This window comes from Necator americanus, chromosome IV (genome assembly GCF_031761385.1).
Source record: "Necator americanus strain Aroian chromosome IV, whole genome shotgun sequence".
In the NCBI taxonomy this organism is placed as follows: Eukaryota; Metazoa; Nematoda; class Chromadorea; order Rhabditida; family Ancylostomatidae; genus Necator; species Necator americanus.
Window position 1 is genome coordinate 16,321,280 of NC_087374.1, and position 15,218 is coordinate 16,336,497.

General features: G+C 40.7%; 2 protein-coding genes across 3 annotated transcripts; one reads left to right on the forward strand and one right to left on the reverse strand.

Annotated features, from left to right (window-relative positions):
* Positions 1–5,011: 5,011 nt before the first annotated feature.
* On the forward strand, positions 5,012–9,147 carry RB195_001511 (uncharacterized protein; the record flags this gene model as incomplete). Of its 2 annotated transcripts, XM_064198324.1 has the most annotated exons (9): positions 5,012–5,080; positions 5,652–5,812; positions 5,887–5,953; positions 6,043–6,110; positions 6,174–6,202; positions 6,264–6,346; positions 6,418–6,504; positions 6,580–6,710; positions 9,021–9,147. In XM_064198324.1, the coding sequence occupies 9 exons, from the start codon at positions 5,012–5,014 to the stop codon at positions 9,145–9,147; spliced, it is 822 nt and encodes a 273-aa protein (XP_064054205.1). The 2 variants fall into 2 exon arrangements, with proteins under 2 accessions (XP_064054205.1, XP_064054204.1); XM_064198323.1 differs by having other exon boundaries at positions 5,887–6,110; positions 6,174–6,346.
* A 3,690-nt stretch (positions 9,148–12,837) lies between these two features.
* RB195_001512 (uncharacterized protein) lies at positions 12,838–13,254 on the reverse strand (the record flags this gene model as incomplete). The annotated part of the gene is made up of 1 exon (XM_064198325.1): positions 12,838–13,254. One exon carries the CDS (start codon positions 13,252–13,254, stop codon positions 12,838–12,840), a length of 417 nt encoding a protein of 138 aa, XP_064054206.1.
* Between the last annotated feature and the right edge of the window lie 1,964 nt (positions 13,255–15,218).

The window sequence follows — 15,218 nt, forward strand, 5'->3', positions numbered from 1 at the left end:
CTCAAAGAGAGGCTATATTATGAAACAGTCTGAACGTCCGGCTAAATCTAGACTTCAGACCTTCTGTGACGTTCGTTTCGTTCGCTCCCACTAATCAATAATCAATTCAATAAAAATTAATAGTGGTGACATTTCCTGTAAAATTAGAGTTGCGTTTTTCCAGCAACGCTTTCTTCTTTTTTAAATAAAATTAGGCGGAAATTTCATACTAATAGTTACTACTAGCGGCGAAACTCTAACATGATGGTCCGCTGGCGTCACGATTTGTGGCTATCAAGGTATCGATAAGGAGCGCTATGGTGGTCTGCTTTTCTGACGTTGTCTTTGAATAATCTGTTTGCTAAGTCATATCTTGAGGGATGACGAGGCGTTTCAGGGAGTAGATTACACGTGTCTTTGATTTTCCCATGCTCTGAAGAAGGCGACGACGCCGAAACGTTAGCCGGAGTAAAGGTCAACAACAATCTTGGTTCTGCTCAAAAAGTAGTCCACAATCAAACAAAAATTCCCTACTTCTCTATAGTTCTCTTTCTAAACGCTTCAGCCGTACATTTGGAGAACATTCAAACTTCTGTTCCAAACACTTCTTCAATGCCAACAGAATATAGACGAAATTTGAAACCATTACTCGAGGTATGGTTTTCCTCCTGTTTCCCCCAACAGTAACCACAGAAGGATGTTTCAACATGAAATGGCTTGAATATCACCATTGTACTGATAAGGGTAACGTTCTAGGTCAGATCATGTAAACTGTTCACTACTATTTAAGTAGCCGTCTATATGGGTGTTTTCATTTTCTGCAGAAGGAATGGTATCAACCTGAGGCAAACGTACTAGGAAAAGGAGACGCGGAAGAGTCATAGAGGTCGAACGCAACGAAGTGGCCACGGTGCAGTAACAGGCAGTAACTTCGTGTCCATGTTGCAAGAGGTTAATGAGACTTTGCAAAGTCTCATTAACCTCTTGCAACATGGACACGAAGTTACTGCCTACTGTACCACGGCACACCAATTCCACTCCGTTGGACCCGTCCCACCCCGTTTTGTCGATTTTTGGCGACGGAGCACTATCTCGACGCTGCTGAACCTGTGACACTCCATTTCACCGTTCTACGACGCCCCGTTCTACGAGCAACCTGACGCCAGTGGATCCGTTTCACTCCATTCTATAGCTTTCTTACGCTGGCGCAGCCATTAAACGTATCACCGTGAACATCTGCATTTGTTTGAAAATGAGCAAATTATCATGAAACGATCGAGAATCATCATGATATATAATAACGAGCTTAGTCCGTGTGTATGTATGTATGTATGTATGTATGTATGTATGTATGTATGTATGTATGTATGTGTATGTGTATGTGTATGTGTATGTGTATGTGTATGTGTATGTGTATGTGTATGTGTATGTGTATGTGTATGTGTATGTGTATGTGTATGTGTATGTGTATGTGTATGTGTATGTGTATGTGTATGTGTATGTGTATGTGTATGTGTATGTGTATGTGTATGTGTATGTGTATGTGTATGTGTATGTGTATGTGTATGTGTATGTGTATGTGTATGTGTATGTGTATGTGTATGTGTATGTGTATGTGTATGTGTATGTGTATGTGTATGTGTATGTGTATGTGTATGTGTATGTGTATGTGTATGTGTATGTGTATGTGTATGTGTATGTGTATGTGTATGTGTATGTGTATGTGTATGTGTATGTGTATGTGTATGTGTATGTGTATGTGTATGTGTATGTGTATGTGTATGTGTATGTGTATGTGTATGTGTATGTGTATGTGTATGTGTATGTGTATGTGTATGTGTATGTGTATGTGTATGTGTATGTGTATGTGTATGTGTATGTGTATGTGTATGTGTATGTGTATGTGTATGTGTATGTGTCCGTTTCATAGTCGTAGCCACTGCTCGCGTTGCGTTTCACCTCTATTACTCCTCGTGTGTATTTCCTAGCATGTTTGCCTCATATTGTTAACATGCCTTTTCCAGAAGATGGAAAAAGCATGGAAACGGCTCGTGTTTGAAAATTTTCAAAGCAATGTGCTTCTATCATTTTCTCTTTTTCCCTCTAATAATTTTCTTTCCTTTTCGTCGGATTTGTTTAGAAAAAAAGAACCTTTTTTTCTTACGTAACTCACTCCTTGATGAGTTCTTATTGTGATTAGTTTTTTCTCAAATTCTCATTCTCTCAGTTTTTCCTCGTATCTACTAATTTTTTTTCGATAGAATCCTTAGCTGCAAACAACTGAAATTAAAGCCTAATTGTTAAATTCAAGAAAACAATAATTTGATAGTGCTGAGCAACTTAATCATTGTAACTGTAGGTACATTGTTTCTCATTGAAAAATGCTTTTAAAATAGTACTCAGTGGTAAATAATCTCACTTCAGCTGTTCTTTCTTATTCTCGTTTTCCCCTTATTTTTTCCAACGCTCTTCATATTCTTTTTATGTTCTCTTAGATTCAGAAATCAAACGAACGCAGCCTTTTTCTGTTTTGTGACTTTTGTAATGTTGCTAGTTTGACAAGGTAGCGGTAGTTCCGAAGATCAAAGAATGGCAAGAGGCAAAAATGCCATGCAATTGAGAAGGCGCTGTTCTTCTCAGGACTACAATTGATACCTTGTGCGAGGATATGACTTGTGATTTGCTTACCACATGACTAAGTCAGTCAGTGGATTTTATACGACAGAGAGGTTTGCTCTCTTGAAGTAACTACAAATCTAGTAGACATTGCTGAAATTGTATGTGGACCAGTACAGTAGAGTCTAACTATTGCTGTATATTTTTCCTCTTTGGAGTAATTTTAGAAGTTTTTGTTCCCTTGATTTCCAGGTGAACATCACAACGAGCCACAGGTTATTAGGTTATTAATGAATTTCCACTAGCAATTATTCCCTGTTAACATTTGAATAGTTTGGATTTCCTTGACCTTGTTATCAATTTCAACTATTCCCGATGACCAATTTAAATTTTCAATTAAAAATCCTCATTGGAAACTAGGAGAGGTAAGATTTGACGTTTTCAAGAAAAAAAAAACCAGGGGTTTGCCACTTTCGCGAGTGGTCTTGATTTACAGAGAGGATTTTTTGATTTCTAAATTCACACAGTTTCTTAGCAAACATAGCACCTCTGTGGACCTTTAATGCTTCCCGAGTTTTCTCTGCACTTTTTTTTCGTTGATGAACTGAATTTATGTCAACGCTCGTAAAACTGCAACAGCAGTTTCTTGAAAGTGGCCGTAAGTGAGAATGATTTAACATATTAAGCTATCTTTTCTTAGAAGTGCTAAGACTTCATACCTTTACCCTTAAACACTTTTGCGTAATTTTTTCGATGTGATTACTTTGCACTCTTTTATCACTCATAGTGGTGCGTACGTTCGTAACCTGAAAACGTTGATTAATTTTGCATGCTTGTATAAATAGATGGAAATAATTGTGCCTCTTCATAAATAGCTGTTATATTTAAGGAATTTACTCCATACTGTATCTCTTTAGTTGATTTACTTCGTACGGGAAAGTTTACCTAAACATGCACATACAGACATCATCCCTCTTCGCTATGCTTCTGCAGCGTCAGTCAACGCCTAATTCTAGGTTACAACAGACGGGGTTTTAAGCTTAGGGGAAAGTTGCTATTAAAGTTGGGAACTTACGTACGTAAACAACAAGTTTGTTGTAAACCAGTAAGTATTGGCATTAACTACAGAGTCAGATTCGTGTTTTTCGCAATGCTTTCCTGTTTTTTTTTCCTGGTAATTTTAGCACTGATGAAAGTGTTCAGAATTTCTAAATGCAGCAGTACTACATTTGGAAGGTATTCAAACCTGATTTTACACCTATATTCTTTTGATACCGGCAAAATTTGAGAACATTATTCGAAGCATGTGCTTGTCTCCCCTTTTCCCAACAATCGCCACAGAATGATAAGCTATAAAGAAGTGACGTAAACCTCATCATTGTACTGATAAGGATAAGGTTCCACGTCACATCACGTAAACAGTCTGCTACTATTTAAGCATAATTGCTAATCTAATTGGATCCAATTTTTCAATTTCTGGAGGGACGACGTTACCACCTTGATGAGGCAAACATACGGGGTAATAGATTCGCTGAGGAGTACATAGGGGTGAGACGCAACACATCCAATTGTGACGGCCATGAAACGCTTCGCAACGTCCCATTTACTTCTTGACAAATTCACTTCGAGTTATTGCGCGGTACGACGCAATGCGGCGCACCAGTTCGACGCTGTGGGACCCGTCCCACTCCATTTTATGGCTCTCCCCCCCCCCCCCAATTGCCGTTGTACCCGTCTCACTGCTTTTATTTTAAATTTCCTGACTGACACACATACATACACGTGACAAAATAAGCCAATTATAATATACTATGGTTGAGTCATCTTGATGTTTTGATATACCATAAGAATTGCTCAAAGTGCTACCTGTTGTTTTTAAAATAGTCTTTGACGCTCTTTTCCATCACAAATATGAAAATACTGTTGTAGTCAGTGTTGATTTCCTTTCGCCATTTCTTTTTAGCGCCTGTTAAAGAACCGAAAATTGTGTAAGCCAGACTTTTTTTCCAATATCTGCTTCGGATTGTGTAAACCAGCAAGCTAAGTTCTGACCCAAATGAATGTCGGTGTTCTCCCTTTATTCAGAAAAACCTAATCGTTAAGATCGATTTTTCATCCGATCATTTACGGCGTTTCACCACAACTCTTTATTGTCACCTTCATACCCTTGCTCCTATTCATTCATTTTTAATGATCTTCTGTTAGCATTGTATAGATTTTTAATAACTGGCATTCGAAATTTCGTGTTTTCGCATCTCCTGTATCATAGTTCCTAAATAACTTTAAAATCTTGGAAAGTTTTAAAAATTTTTTAAGTTCAGTTTTCATTTGCAGAAAATATTGGTAAATTTGTATTGCTACCTAAGATCTTTCTCACTCCTTTCTGTTTCGGTATAACTGGGTTCTGTTTTTCCAGATGTCAAACAGTACAACTGCTGCCTACCTTAGCCTTGAGAATATAGCTGTTTCTGCAATTATAGCAGTGGTGAGACCTCAGAATTGTTTTAATATAAGTACGATGAACTACCCATTCATCGCTGTTGAACACCTCATTTCACCGTTTCTTCTTTATCTTCTAGGGGTTATGTTGCAGGGTTAGAAGATTGTTTACTGTTATTGTTGTTATTGTTAAGCTTCTTTTATCTGTTGATTTTTTTTTAGAAATATGTCTCAGATTTTGTTTCGGATACATGTTCCTCATGTAGCAGAAAGGGGAAGTGAGTGGACAAGAAAGTAACTAACACAAAAGGTAGAGGAGTAGAGAAGACGAGTAGGCGATGAGACAAGAAGAGAGAGGGAGGGAGTTACAACCTTCCGTGGAAGTTCCTAAAATGCAGACATTCCATTAATAAAATCGGATTAGCAAGACCTATATAAGAGATGCACACTAATAGGATCGGACCCGATTACAGGTTGTAAATGAGTTGCATGTAGACTCCTTGAATTCCCTGCTGGACCCGAACGTTACGGTGTGCATAGAAGCACATCACCAGAGCGTTATGAAACCCACAGTAAGGAGTTTCTTAAGAAATTGTCCACTAAACTCTTATGTTGAGGTTGGTATTTTCGGCCTATTGTCGAATGCTGCGGCAATGATTTCTGTTCGATGTAATCCAGTCCTACGCAGTTCTTTCGGTGTGCTCTGTTTCTCGCACAGCGTCGCGAATTTCGGAGTTATGCTCGTTTTTGTTTTCTGGGTTACCCCTATGACAGTAATGTAGGTGGTTGGTTGAAAAATTTTGTCTGACTAGATGAAAAAACTACCTTCGAACAAGTTATGTTTTTTTTCAGACACAGTGACATAAGCAGTGAACTACTGGGTAAAATATTCGGACAAATAAACATTATGTTCTGGGATGTATGTGTCTATTCCCATTTGGCAATTTCTCTTAATCGTCTCATATCCATAACACTTCCTTATTACGCTGCCGAACTGCTAACCCTCAGGAATACGTTTCTCGTAGTGGTCGTTGTATGGTGGCTTGGGTTCTGCCATGTGATACCGTACTTTTGGAGTGAGTTTTGTCTTTTCATAGTAAAAATCTTTTTTTTTTCTTTTATAAACGATTTCGTTATAGCAAATACATGTTACATTTCCTACGATACGGTTCAATGGATCTGGATATTTGCTGATTCCGAATGTGGACGGATTATTTCCACATATACAGACAACTACACAAGTTTAGCCGTTTTAGTAACGATATTTCTACTCGACTGTATTACTCTTATAAAACTAAGACTGACTAACAATGTCTGTTTTTTTATACTTCGCGAAACGTTTTTCAGGAGTTCAAGACTTTATACACCTTCCTTATATTTCAGATAATGAATCATCAAGGCAGCGGTAGTACTGTATCTCTTGCTGCACATAAGAAAAGACGACAAATAGAGACAAGATTCTTTATGCAGGTGAATTCTTAAACTCTAGAAATAAATCATTCGCTTTCTCGTCATACATCCAACTGAAACATCTTGCTTCTACAGACTCTCTATCAGAATGCGCTATTTTTCTATGAAATTTCAAATTTCTATTACGTCACTGTGCTATTCACGGATCCATGGGCAGTGTTCTTTACGAGTACATTCGCATGGGAGATATGTCATGCATTTGATGGGTGGGTTATTAGATTTGATCTACGTAGTAGTAGTGTAAATAGGAGAGAGCATACCATAGAAAGATCAAATGTTTTGGCTAGACATCTGCTAACGCTCTTGAGCGATCTGTTAAAAGCATCACCCCACGAATCTGAGGTGGTACGGATTTCAGGTGGAGTATTCGTATACGGGATAGTAGATTATGGAGAAGGGGGTGATCCCGTCCATTTCTTCCTGATAGCCGTAGAACACGGCTTGGAAGATGCGGCTCGTGCAGAAGGTTGGCGCGCCCCAATCGAACTCCTTGTGGAAAATAACGCGCCGGAACGTCCGAAGCCGTATCTTCCGGGCCATTTTTTACGGCAATTAGGAAGAAATGGACGGGATCATCTTACTCTCATAGGCGGCAATGCGACGCACCAATTCGACGCCGGTGGACCAGTCGCAACCCATTTTATAGCTTTCTGGCGTCGCTCGCTGCAGCAATTTGACGCCGGTGGACCCGTCGCACCCCCTTTTGGAATTTCGTCAAACACACATGCACACACATACGTGACAGAATAAGCCCGTTATTATATAGCATGATGACCGTGAATCATGATCATGATCATGATCACGACTGTGAGAATATGAAAACTGGAATGAACCGGATGAATGTAAGCCAAAATGAGGATCTTATAGTATGAAAACGAAAGAATTGGTCATCTGAGACAAAAAAGGAGAGATCCACTGGACCATATCATGATCATGCTAGATAATAACGGGCTTAGTCTGTCACGTGTATGTACGTATGTATGTATGTATGTATGTATGTATTTGTGCGAAATTCCAAAAAGGGGGTGCGACGGGTCCACCGACGTCAAATTGGTGCGCCGCCAGATAGCTATAAAATGGGGTGGGACGGCTTCCGCAGCGTCGAAATGATGCGCAATAGCTTCGTGTGCATGTCGCTATAGACAAATGGGACGTTGCAGCCGTTTCTTAGCCGTGGCCACTGGGCGCGTTGCTTTTCACCCTTATGACTCCTTCGCGTGTCTATTTCCTTCTCCTTTCGCGTCAAGTTGGTAGCATGCCTTCCTCAAAAAGTGGAAACATGCATGCAAACGGCTGCTTTAACAGTACATACAGTCGAACAGTTTACATGATATGACGTAGAAGGTTATCTTTATCAGTAGGATGATGTCTTTCACGTCATTTTATGCCAAAAACATCCTTATGTGGTAACTGTTGGGAGAAACAGGAAAAATCCTATATTTCGAGTAATGTTTTCGAATTTTTTCTATAATATACTGGTAGGGAGTGTTTGAAACTGAAGTTTGAATGTTCTCCAAATATAGAACTGACGCGTTTAGAAAGAAGACTATGAGATCTTTCGCCTTTTGTTATTTAAAAAAAGATGAGAAAAGATTGTTAGAGATACACAATTCTAATTTCACAGGAAGCGGCACTAATATTGATTTTCGTTGATCATTGAAGCGAGCGAAGCAAACACCACAGAAAGTCTGAAGTCCGGCTTTAGTTGGACCTTCAGACGGGTACTTAAATAAAGTAAGAAAAGCAACCGGTATTAAGGAAAAGTACATACAATTGGTGAGAAACGAATGCTGCCTCTATAGTATCCCGACCACTCCTTGGACCTCGTTTTTTTCCGCTTTCTACGGTTTTTCGATTTTTTTTCTGCTTTTTCTGGCACAGTAGTATGGCAGTGCACTAGTGAGATTACAGCTTCTTGGTGAAGTTTTCCCATTAGTCCTACGGTTCGTTTTGCTCCAAGGACGCCTCTAATATCGTAGCTAGTGGTGATTTTCTTCCCTCCTACTTTCTTTGAGTGATTATACACTATTCTCATTTTTCTTGAACCTTTTTGAACTTTTTTTTCTGATAGCTCAGTAATTTTGCCTGATTCCAAGCCATTTCCGTCAAAGACGTCAGTTTGCAGGAGTTGGATTTCTGTCTACTTTTTGGGCAACTGTTCATGATAAGCGTCCTAGATTTGTTTCTTGAATTTTACTCCGGTTCTGATCACTACTAATCAACACTAATCGTGCGTAGCTACACAAAAAATGAGACAAAAAATGAATCTCTGCAAGCTAAGCAACTAGTGAATAGATATTTGTTAGGACTACATAGTCTCATTCATGCACTTTAATGCATAAAAAGGAAAAAAAAGCCACAAAAAAAAACGGAAAAAAAGAAGATCCCGATGGTTCTTCGGATTCTGTAGAGGGAGCTCAGCCCCCGCCTTCTCCAAGGACCTACCGCATCATGCTGTTTCCACACATTTTGAGCCGACTGTAGTTGCAGCTTGTAGCAAAGTTTTTCTTTTGCAGGTTTGTCGTCGTTTTATTCAACTTTCACCTTTCATTTATTGGCATACATACAACGAAAACTCGATCTGCTATGGTAAGTGAACATAAGAAGACCACATCTGCCTGGCATATTGTGACGAATGGTTGACATGTTCATCGCCGTGTCAGGACGACGTCATTTTTCCAGACACTCAGAATAACATTATGCTGACATACACAGAGAGAATAACAGTAACAGGGATTAAGTTAATGCTAGACAAATACGACTGATGGATTCCATGAATAAGTTTTGATATTGACTTTTCAAGATACTATAATTGGTTCAATGTTTTGTGATATTGTCGTGACGCATTGCTTGGTTTGTAGAGAATTTTATGTGTTAAGTAGTAACAAACATTCATAGTACCCATATACATGTGATTGATATTATATTGATAGTTCGACTTTCAATGAACCTCGGCATAGTTGAATGTAGTATCGAGTTTGATAAGCTGTACACGAGGTTGTTAAATGAATTTATTGGCTAACGTTTCAGCTATATCGAATTCTTCAGAGCCTGAAAAGGGGGGATTCAATCTACAATTTAAACGACCAACCTCTCCACCACTAAACTGATAAACTCCACGCCTACTTTCAATCACCAACTTAGCGACTACACTGAATGCTCACCTTAGATCGGAGACTCCTAGCATGGACCGCTGACTGGTCGATCACGAGGGTGAATGGTTCGAATGTCACATTCGGATCGGAAGAACCATTCGAGATAGATGGCGCGAGTTCCCGCGTTATCGTTAAACATTCACCCTTGCGTTTCATTTTATGGTTTTTGGCTTGGATCCAAAATGCCTCCAGCGATTTTCGAGCCAACGTTTCAGATTCGTGCGCTAAGATTTGGACCTTAATTTCGAAATCGGCTCCGTCGTGTTTTTGTGTTCTATGAAAGTGAACGAGGTGAACGAGCACGGCAATTGGAAAACCCCACCACAGATAAGATACTGTATTGTTTGTCCCACAGGTAGACCAGTAGACTGCTTGAAATCCGGGGTAATCTACCTGATTTCTTGCACGAACTGTGGCGACGAGTATGTCGGTGAAACGGCACTACCGCTGTATGTCCACATCAAAGAGCACGTGAACGGCAAGAATAGGTTACGAGAATGGACACCTTTAGGTGCCCATAGAACACAAACACACGACGGAGCCGATCTTAAAAAAAGGGTCGAGGTCTTAGCGCACGAATCTAAAACGTTGGCTCGAAAATCGTTGGAGGCATTTTGGATCCAAGCCGAAAATCCTATAATGAACCGCAAGGGCGAATGTCTGACGATAACGCGGCAACTCGCGAAAGTCGCTAAATTGATGATTGAAAGTAGGCGTGCAGTTTATCAGTTTAGTTGTGGAGAGGTTGGTCGTTTAAATTGTAGATTGAATCCCCCCTTTTCAGGCTCTGAAGAATTCGATATAGCCGAAAACGTTAGCCAATAAATTTATTTAACAACCTCGTGTACAGCTTATCAAACCCGATACTACATTCTGCACACTACCGTTGTACGAATCAAATTTTCACGTATTTTTTAAGTGCATGTTCGCATAAATTGTGTAATTCTCAACAATACAATTCTACTTTCAACATAATCTTACATTTCAGCTTAAGATAACGTCAGTTTTAGAAGAGATTGGCATTACCCTCCGTTACATTACTACGCAAAAAAGGTTTTTTTTTCCAAAGATTATTCCAGGATGTGATAAATAGAATATTGCGGGTGCGGGACAAGAGGTACCCGTGAAAATCGGCTGAGTGCTCCTAACCTCCCTTCAGCGCCGCGCGCCTCCCCGTAATCAGGGCTACCACTCCACTAGCTGGACATCCTCCACGACCGCCATCATCTAGACCCCGCCCCCTTATTGGTGACGAAGCAGAAGAAGATACTCTAAATTTAGAAGGGAGAAGAGTGCAGAACGAATTGACGCACCAAGATCTGGTGTTCGAAAATAGTACGTTGAGCGCATATGATCGGGATATAAGGAGAAAAACTAGATCCTTTCATCTTCAATTAAAAGATATATTATCAGAGACATTATCAGAGACACAGTATCAAAGAGTCAAGGATATGATGATTGATAAGAGTGATATGCGTGTTCTACATTGACCTCACTTGAGCAACTTCACTCAAATAAAGATCATCTCAAAAAGATGCTGCAGATAAAAGAATAAGAACAATAAAGGAAAAGAAATGAATACGTTTTTATACGCCTTATAATTTCACACATTTCACGCCCAAACTGTTCTATATAAACCCGCAGTGCATAAGAATGTGTTTGTCACGATGTCATTCAACGAATTCATGTTCAACTTTCGACTGCAGCAACTATACGCCTAGCAACTTTATTTCCTCATTACTTTGTATGCATACTTTGAACTCCTTTCTACATTTTACCTTTTCAAAATTTTATATGGATATAATGTTTATACGTAGCGCAACTTAAATATTTTAGTACTTTCTTGTACGTTTTATAGAGTAAAACTTTATAACTTTGGTTCTTTAAAAAACTAGTAAAAGAGTACTAGAGTAAAACTTTAAAACTTTGGTTCTTCAAACTTTTTTCAACAGCGTTTTATCGCTTAATTTGTAACTATTCTCTACATAAAATTAATGTGACAGGTTAAGTGTATTAGTGGCGAACAGAGACCTTTGTATCTTCGAGATCTACCTTCAGGTACAATGTATGTTTGCGAGGCACTATTGGCGCCTCGTTGGTAGTTTTACTCAGCTAGATCAACAAAAAGAAATTCTTAGAAAGCAATAAAAAAAGTTTAAAAAAAAGCATTACACCGATCAAGGGAAATTCTTTGAAGCATCTTTTGCATTCCAAGAGATGGATGATTAATTTCCATCTAACAAGTCAAAACAAGATATTCTCATTTTCACTCGCACTTTTAAATGGCATATATACAAACCTTTTTCATTTATATTAACTTACAAGTATACTTTATATAGAGTTTCAAACATCTAATACCAGGCACTTTCCTTTTCCTTCGATTCTAAAGGCGCATCGCAATACTTGCGGGTGCGGCGGAGAAAACTCCTCGTAAGAACAGCAGACGTGGCGAAATGGGCAGAGAGGGTAGTGCGGGAGGGGCGTCAGGGAGACGTAGCACAAGAGGAGCAATCAGGCTACTGCAGCGATTGCGACGCTGTCAGGAGACGCGCGGTGCAATTAACTATATGTGGCGGCACATCATACGGGTACCTCTTGACCGTTCCCCGAATATTGCAGATTTTCACAGGAAAGGAAGTGAAACGCTAAAAGGATTTCGTATCAATTTTGATAAGCTGTACACGAGGCTGTTCACCTTGATCACCTTGACTCCCGTTGATTTTTGAACTGGTCGAGCCTGCGCCAGTAATTTTTGAATTTGCCCCGATCGCGTGCTAGAGTCGCTCAGTGGTTCCTCCTTTCGCGTGGGACACGAAGAGCATCATAATTTCTCTTGAAGGACCTCGTGAAGAAATCTGACCATCGGGTCGGCGGTCTTCCTGTAGTGCGCTTAATATCACGGGGAACCTAGTCGCTCACGGCTCTGGTCCAACGGTTGTCGTCAAAGCGCATCACGTGTCCTGCCCACCTTATTTTACTTTCCTTGGCAAACGCGGCGGTGTCTCTAACCTTTGATCGCTGACGTAGGAGAGCATTTCGAATGCCGTGCCTCACTTGCGTGAAGCGGGATTCTCCTAACATCACTCTCTTAATCGCGCGTTCAGTGACGCTCACTGCGTTTTCTTCCTGCTTGCGAAATGGCGGGTTTCCGAAACATAGGTCAGAGCAGGAAGTACGGTTATGTTGACGAGGTGAGTACGGAGCCGGGTGTTCTGGACTTCTTCACTACATCCTCAAAGCGCAAATATTGTAGCTGCCGACCACCAATCTTCACTTCCATGTCGTCCCATTCCAACTTTCGCTTTGCGTTCTCGAGGGTGGTTGTGAATATTTTGGGTGAGATTGTATTATCCTGTCGGACCCCCCTCTTCACATCAATGATGATACTCTCGAAGAATGGCGAAATCCCGGTCGTGAAGTTGCTGTACAACTCTCGAAGTATCTTTATGTACTGAGTAGGGACGCCTAGGTTGTCCAAGGCTTCCATGACCACTTCCGCCTCATCTGAGTCGAAGGCCTTTTTCAAGTCGATGAAGGTGAGACAGCGCCAACCCAATATCTTAGTTGTTAGTGAAACATTTCTTAGCTCTACCATTTCAGATTCGGAACTGACTCCGCCAGGTCTGAGTATGACACATTGTTCAATACTACTTTGGCACTTTTCCTACCTTTCTTTCCTTAAATAAGAATTTTGGAAAACTTCAGTTTTGACATGAACAAGCATAACACTCCACTATTGAACACTTTATGTGGAAAGTTATGATCTAGTCCAAAACACTGAAGTTCCATTCATCACCTCATTTTCGACCTCGTTCTATCTTCAGGACTAAGTGCCAGTGATATTGAAAATTTACCGTTTTGCCACTTCGTAATATCGTAATATTCCGGCCCCAGATAACTATAAAATGTGGTGCGAAGAGGCCCACGGCGTCGAATTCCTGTTTCGTGGTGTAGAGGTATCGCTCGGTACCATCGTGTGCATGTCGCAAAAGGTAAATGGGACGTTGCAAACGTTGCATAACCGTATCCACTTTCCGCGTGATTTTCACCCCAACGTCTCCTCTGTTCTTCAGAAAGTGAAAACACGAATGCTAACTGCTGCTTATATAGTAGCCAACTGTTTACATGATCTGGTGTGTAGCGACATGCACACGAAGGTACCGAGCGATACCTCTACACCACGAAACAGGAATTCGGCGCCATGGGACTCTTCGCACCATATTTTATAGTTACCTTTGTTAGTACGATGATGTAGTTCATTTCATTTTATATGGAACATCATTCTGTGATAACTGTTTGGGGGAAACAAGAAAACCTATCATGATCATGATATATAATAACGAGCTTAGTCCGTGTGTGTGTGTATGTGTGTGTGTGTGTGTGTGTGTGTGTGTGTGTGTGTGTGTGTGTGTGTGTGTGTGTGTGTGTGTGTGTGTGTGTGTGTGTGTGTGTGTGTGTGTGTGTGTGTCAAGAAATTCGAAAAAGGGGGTGCGACGGGTCCACCCGGCGTCGGATTGGTGCGCTATGGTCATATAGCTATAAAATGGGTTGCGACGGATCCTGCGGTGTCGGATTGGTGCCCCGGTGCCAGATACCCATAGAAGGGGTGCGACGGGTCCACCGGCGCCAGATAGCCGTAGTATGGGGTGCGACGGGTCCACCGGCGTCGGATTGGTGCGACGGGTCCCCCAGCGTCGGATTGGTGCGCCGGCGCCAGATACTTATGGAAGGGGCTGCGACGGGTCCACCGGCGCTAGATACCTATAGAAGAGGTGCGACGGGTCCCCCAGCGTCGGATTGGTGCGCCGGCGCCAGATACCTATGGAAGGGGGTGCGACAGGAAAACACAGCGTCGAAATAGTGCGCGATAACTTCGTGTGCATGACGCAAAAGATAAATGGTTGCCGCCGTTTCATAGCTGTGACCACTGGGCGCTCTGCTATCACCTTCATGACTCCTCTGCGTACCTATTTCCTTCTTCGCTCGCCTCAAGTTTGTACCATCCCGTTCTCAGAAAGTGGAAACACGCATGCAAACGGTTGCTTAAATAGTAGCAAGATGTTTATGTGATCTGACGTGGAACGTTGTCATTATCAGTAGAATGATGGCATCATTTAATGTTATAACATCATTCTGTGATAACTATTGGGGGAAATCAAGAGGAATACTACTTATACTTCGAGTAATGCTTATACTTACTTATACTTCGAGTAATATACCATACTTCGAGTAATGCTTTCAAATAGTATCTTTATTATTTTGTCATCGAAGGAGTGTTTGCAGCTGATGGTCGAATATTCTCCATATGTAAAATTGACGCGTTTAGAAGGAAAACTCCGTAATCTTTCGCCTTAATTTATAGTATAAAGAAGAGAAGGAGCGTTGTTTAAAAAAACACAAATCTAATTTTACAGAAAACACCACTACTATTAACTTTCATTGATCAGTGAAGGGGAGCGAAGCTAAAATCACCAAAAGTATGAAGTCCGGCTTTAGCCGGACATTCAGACTGGTACTTTGAATAAATGATTCCAAGTCGTGTCTATATTACATTGGTAT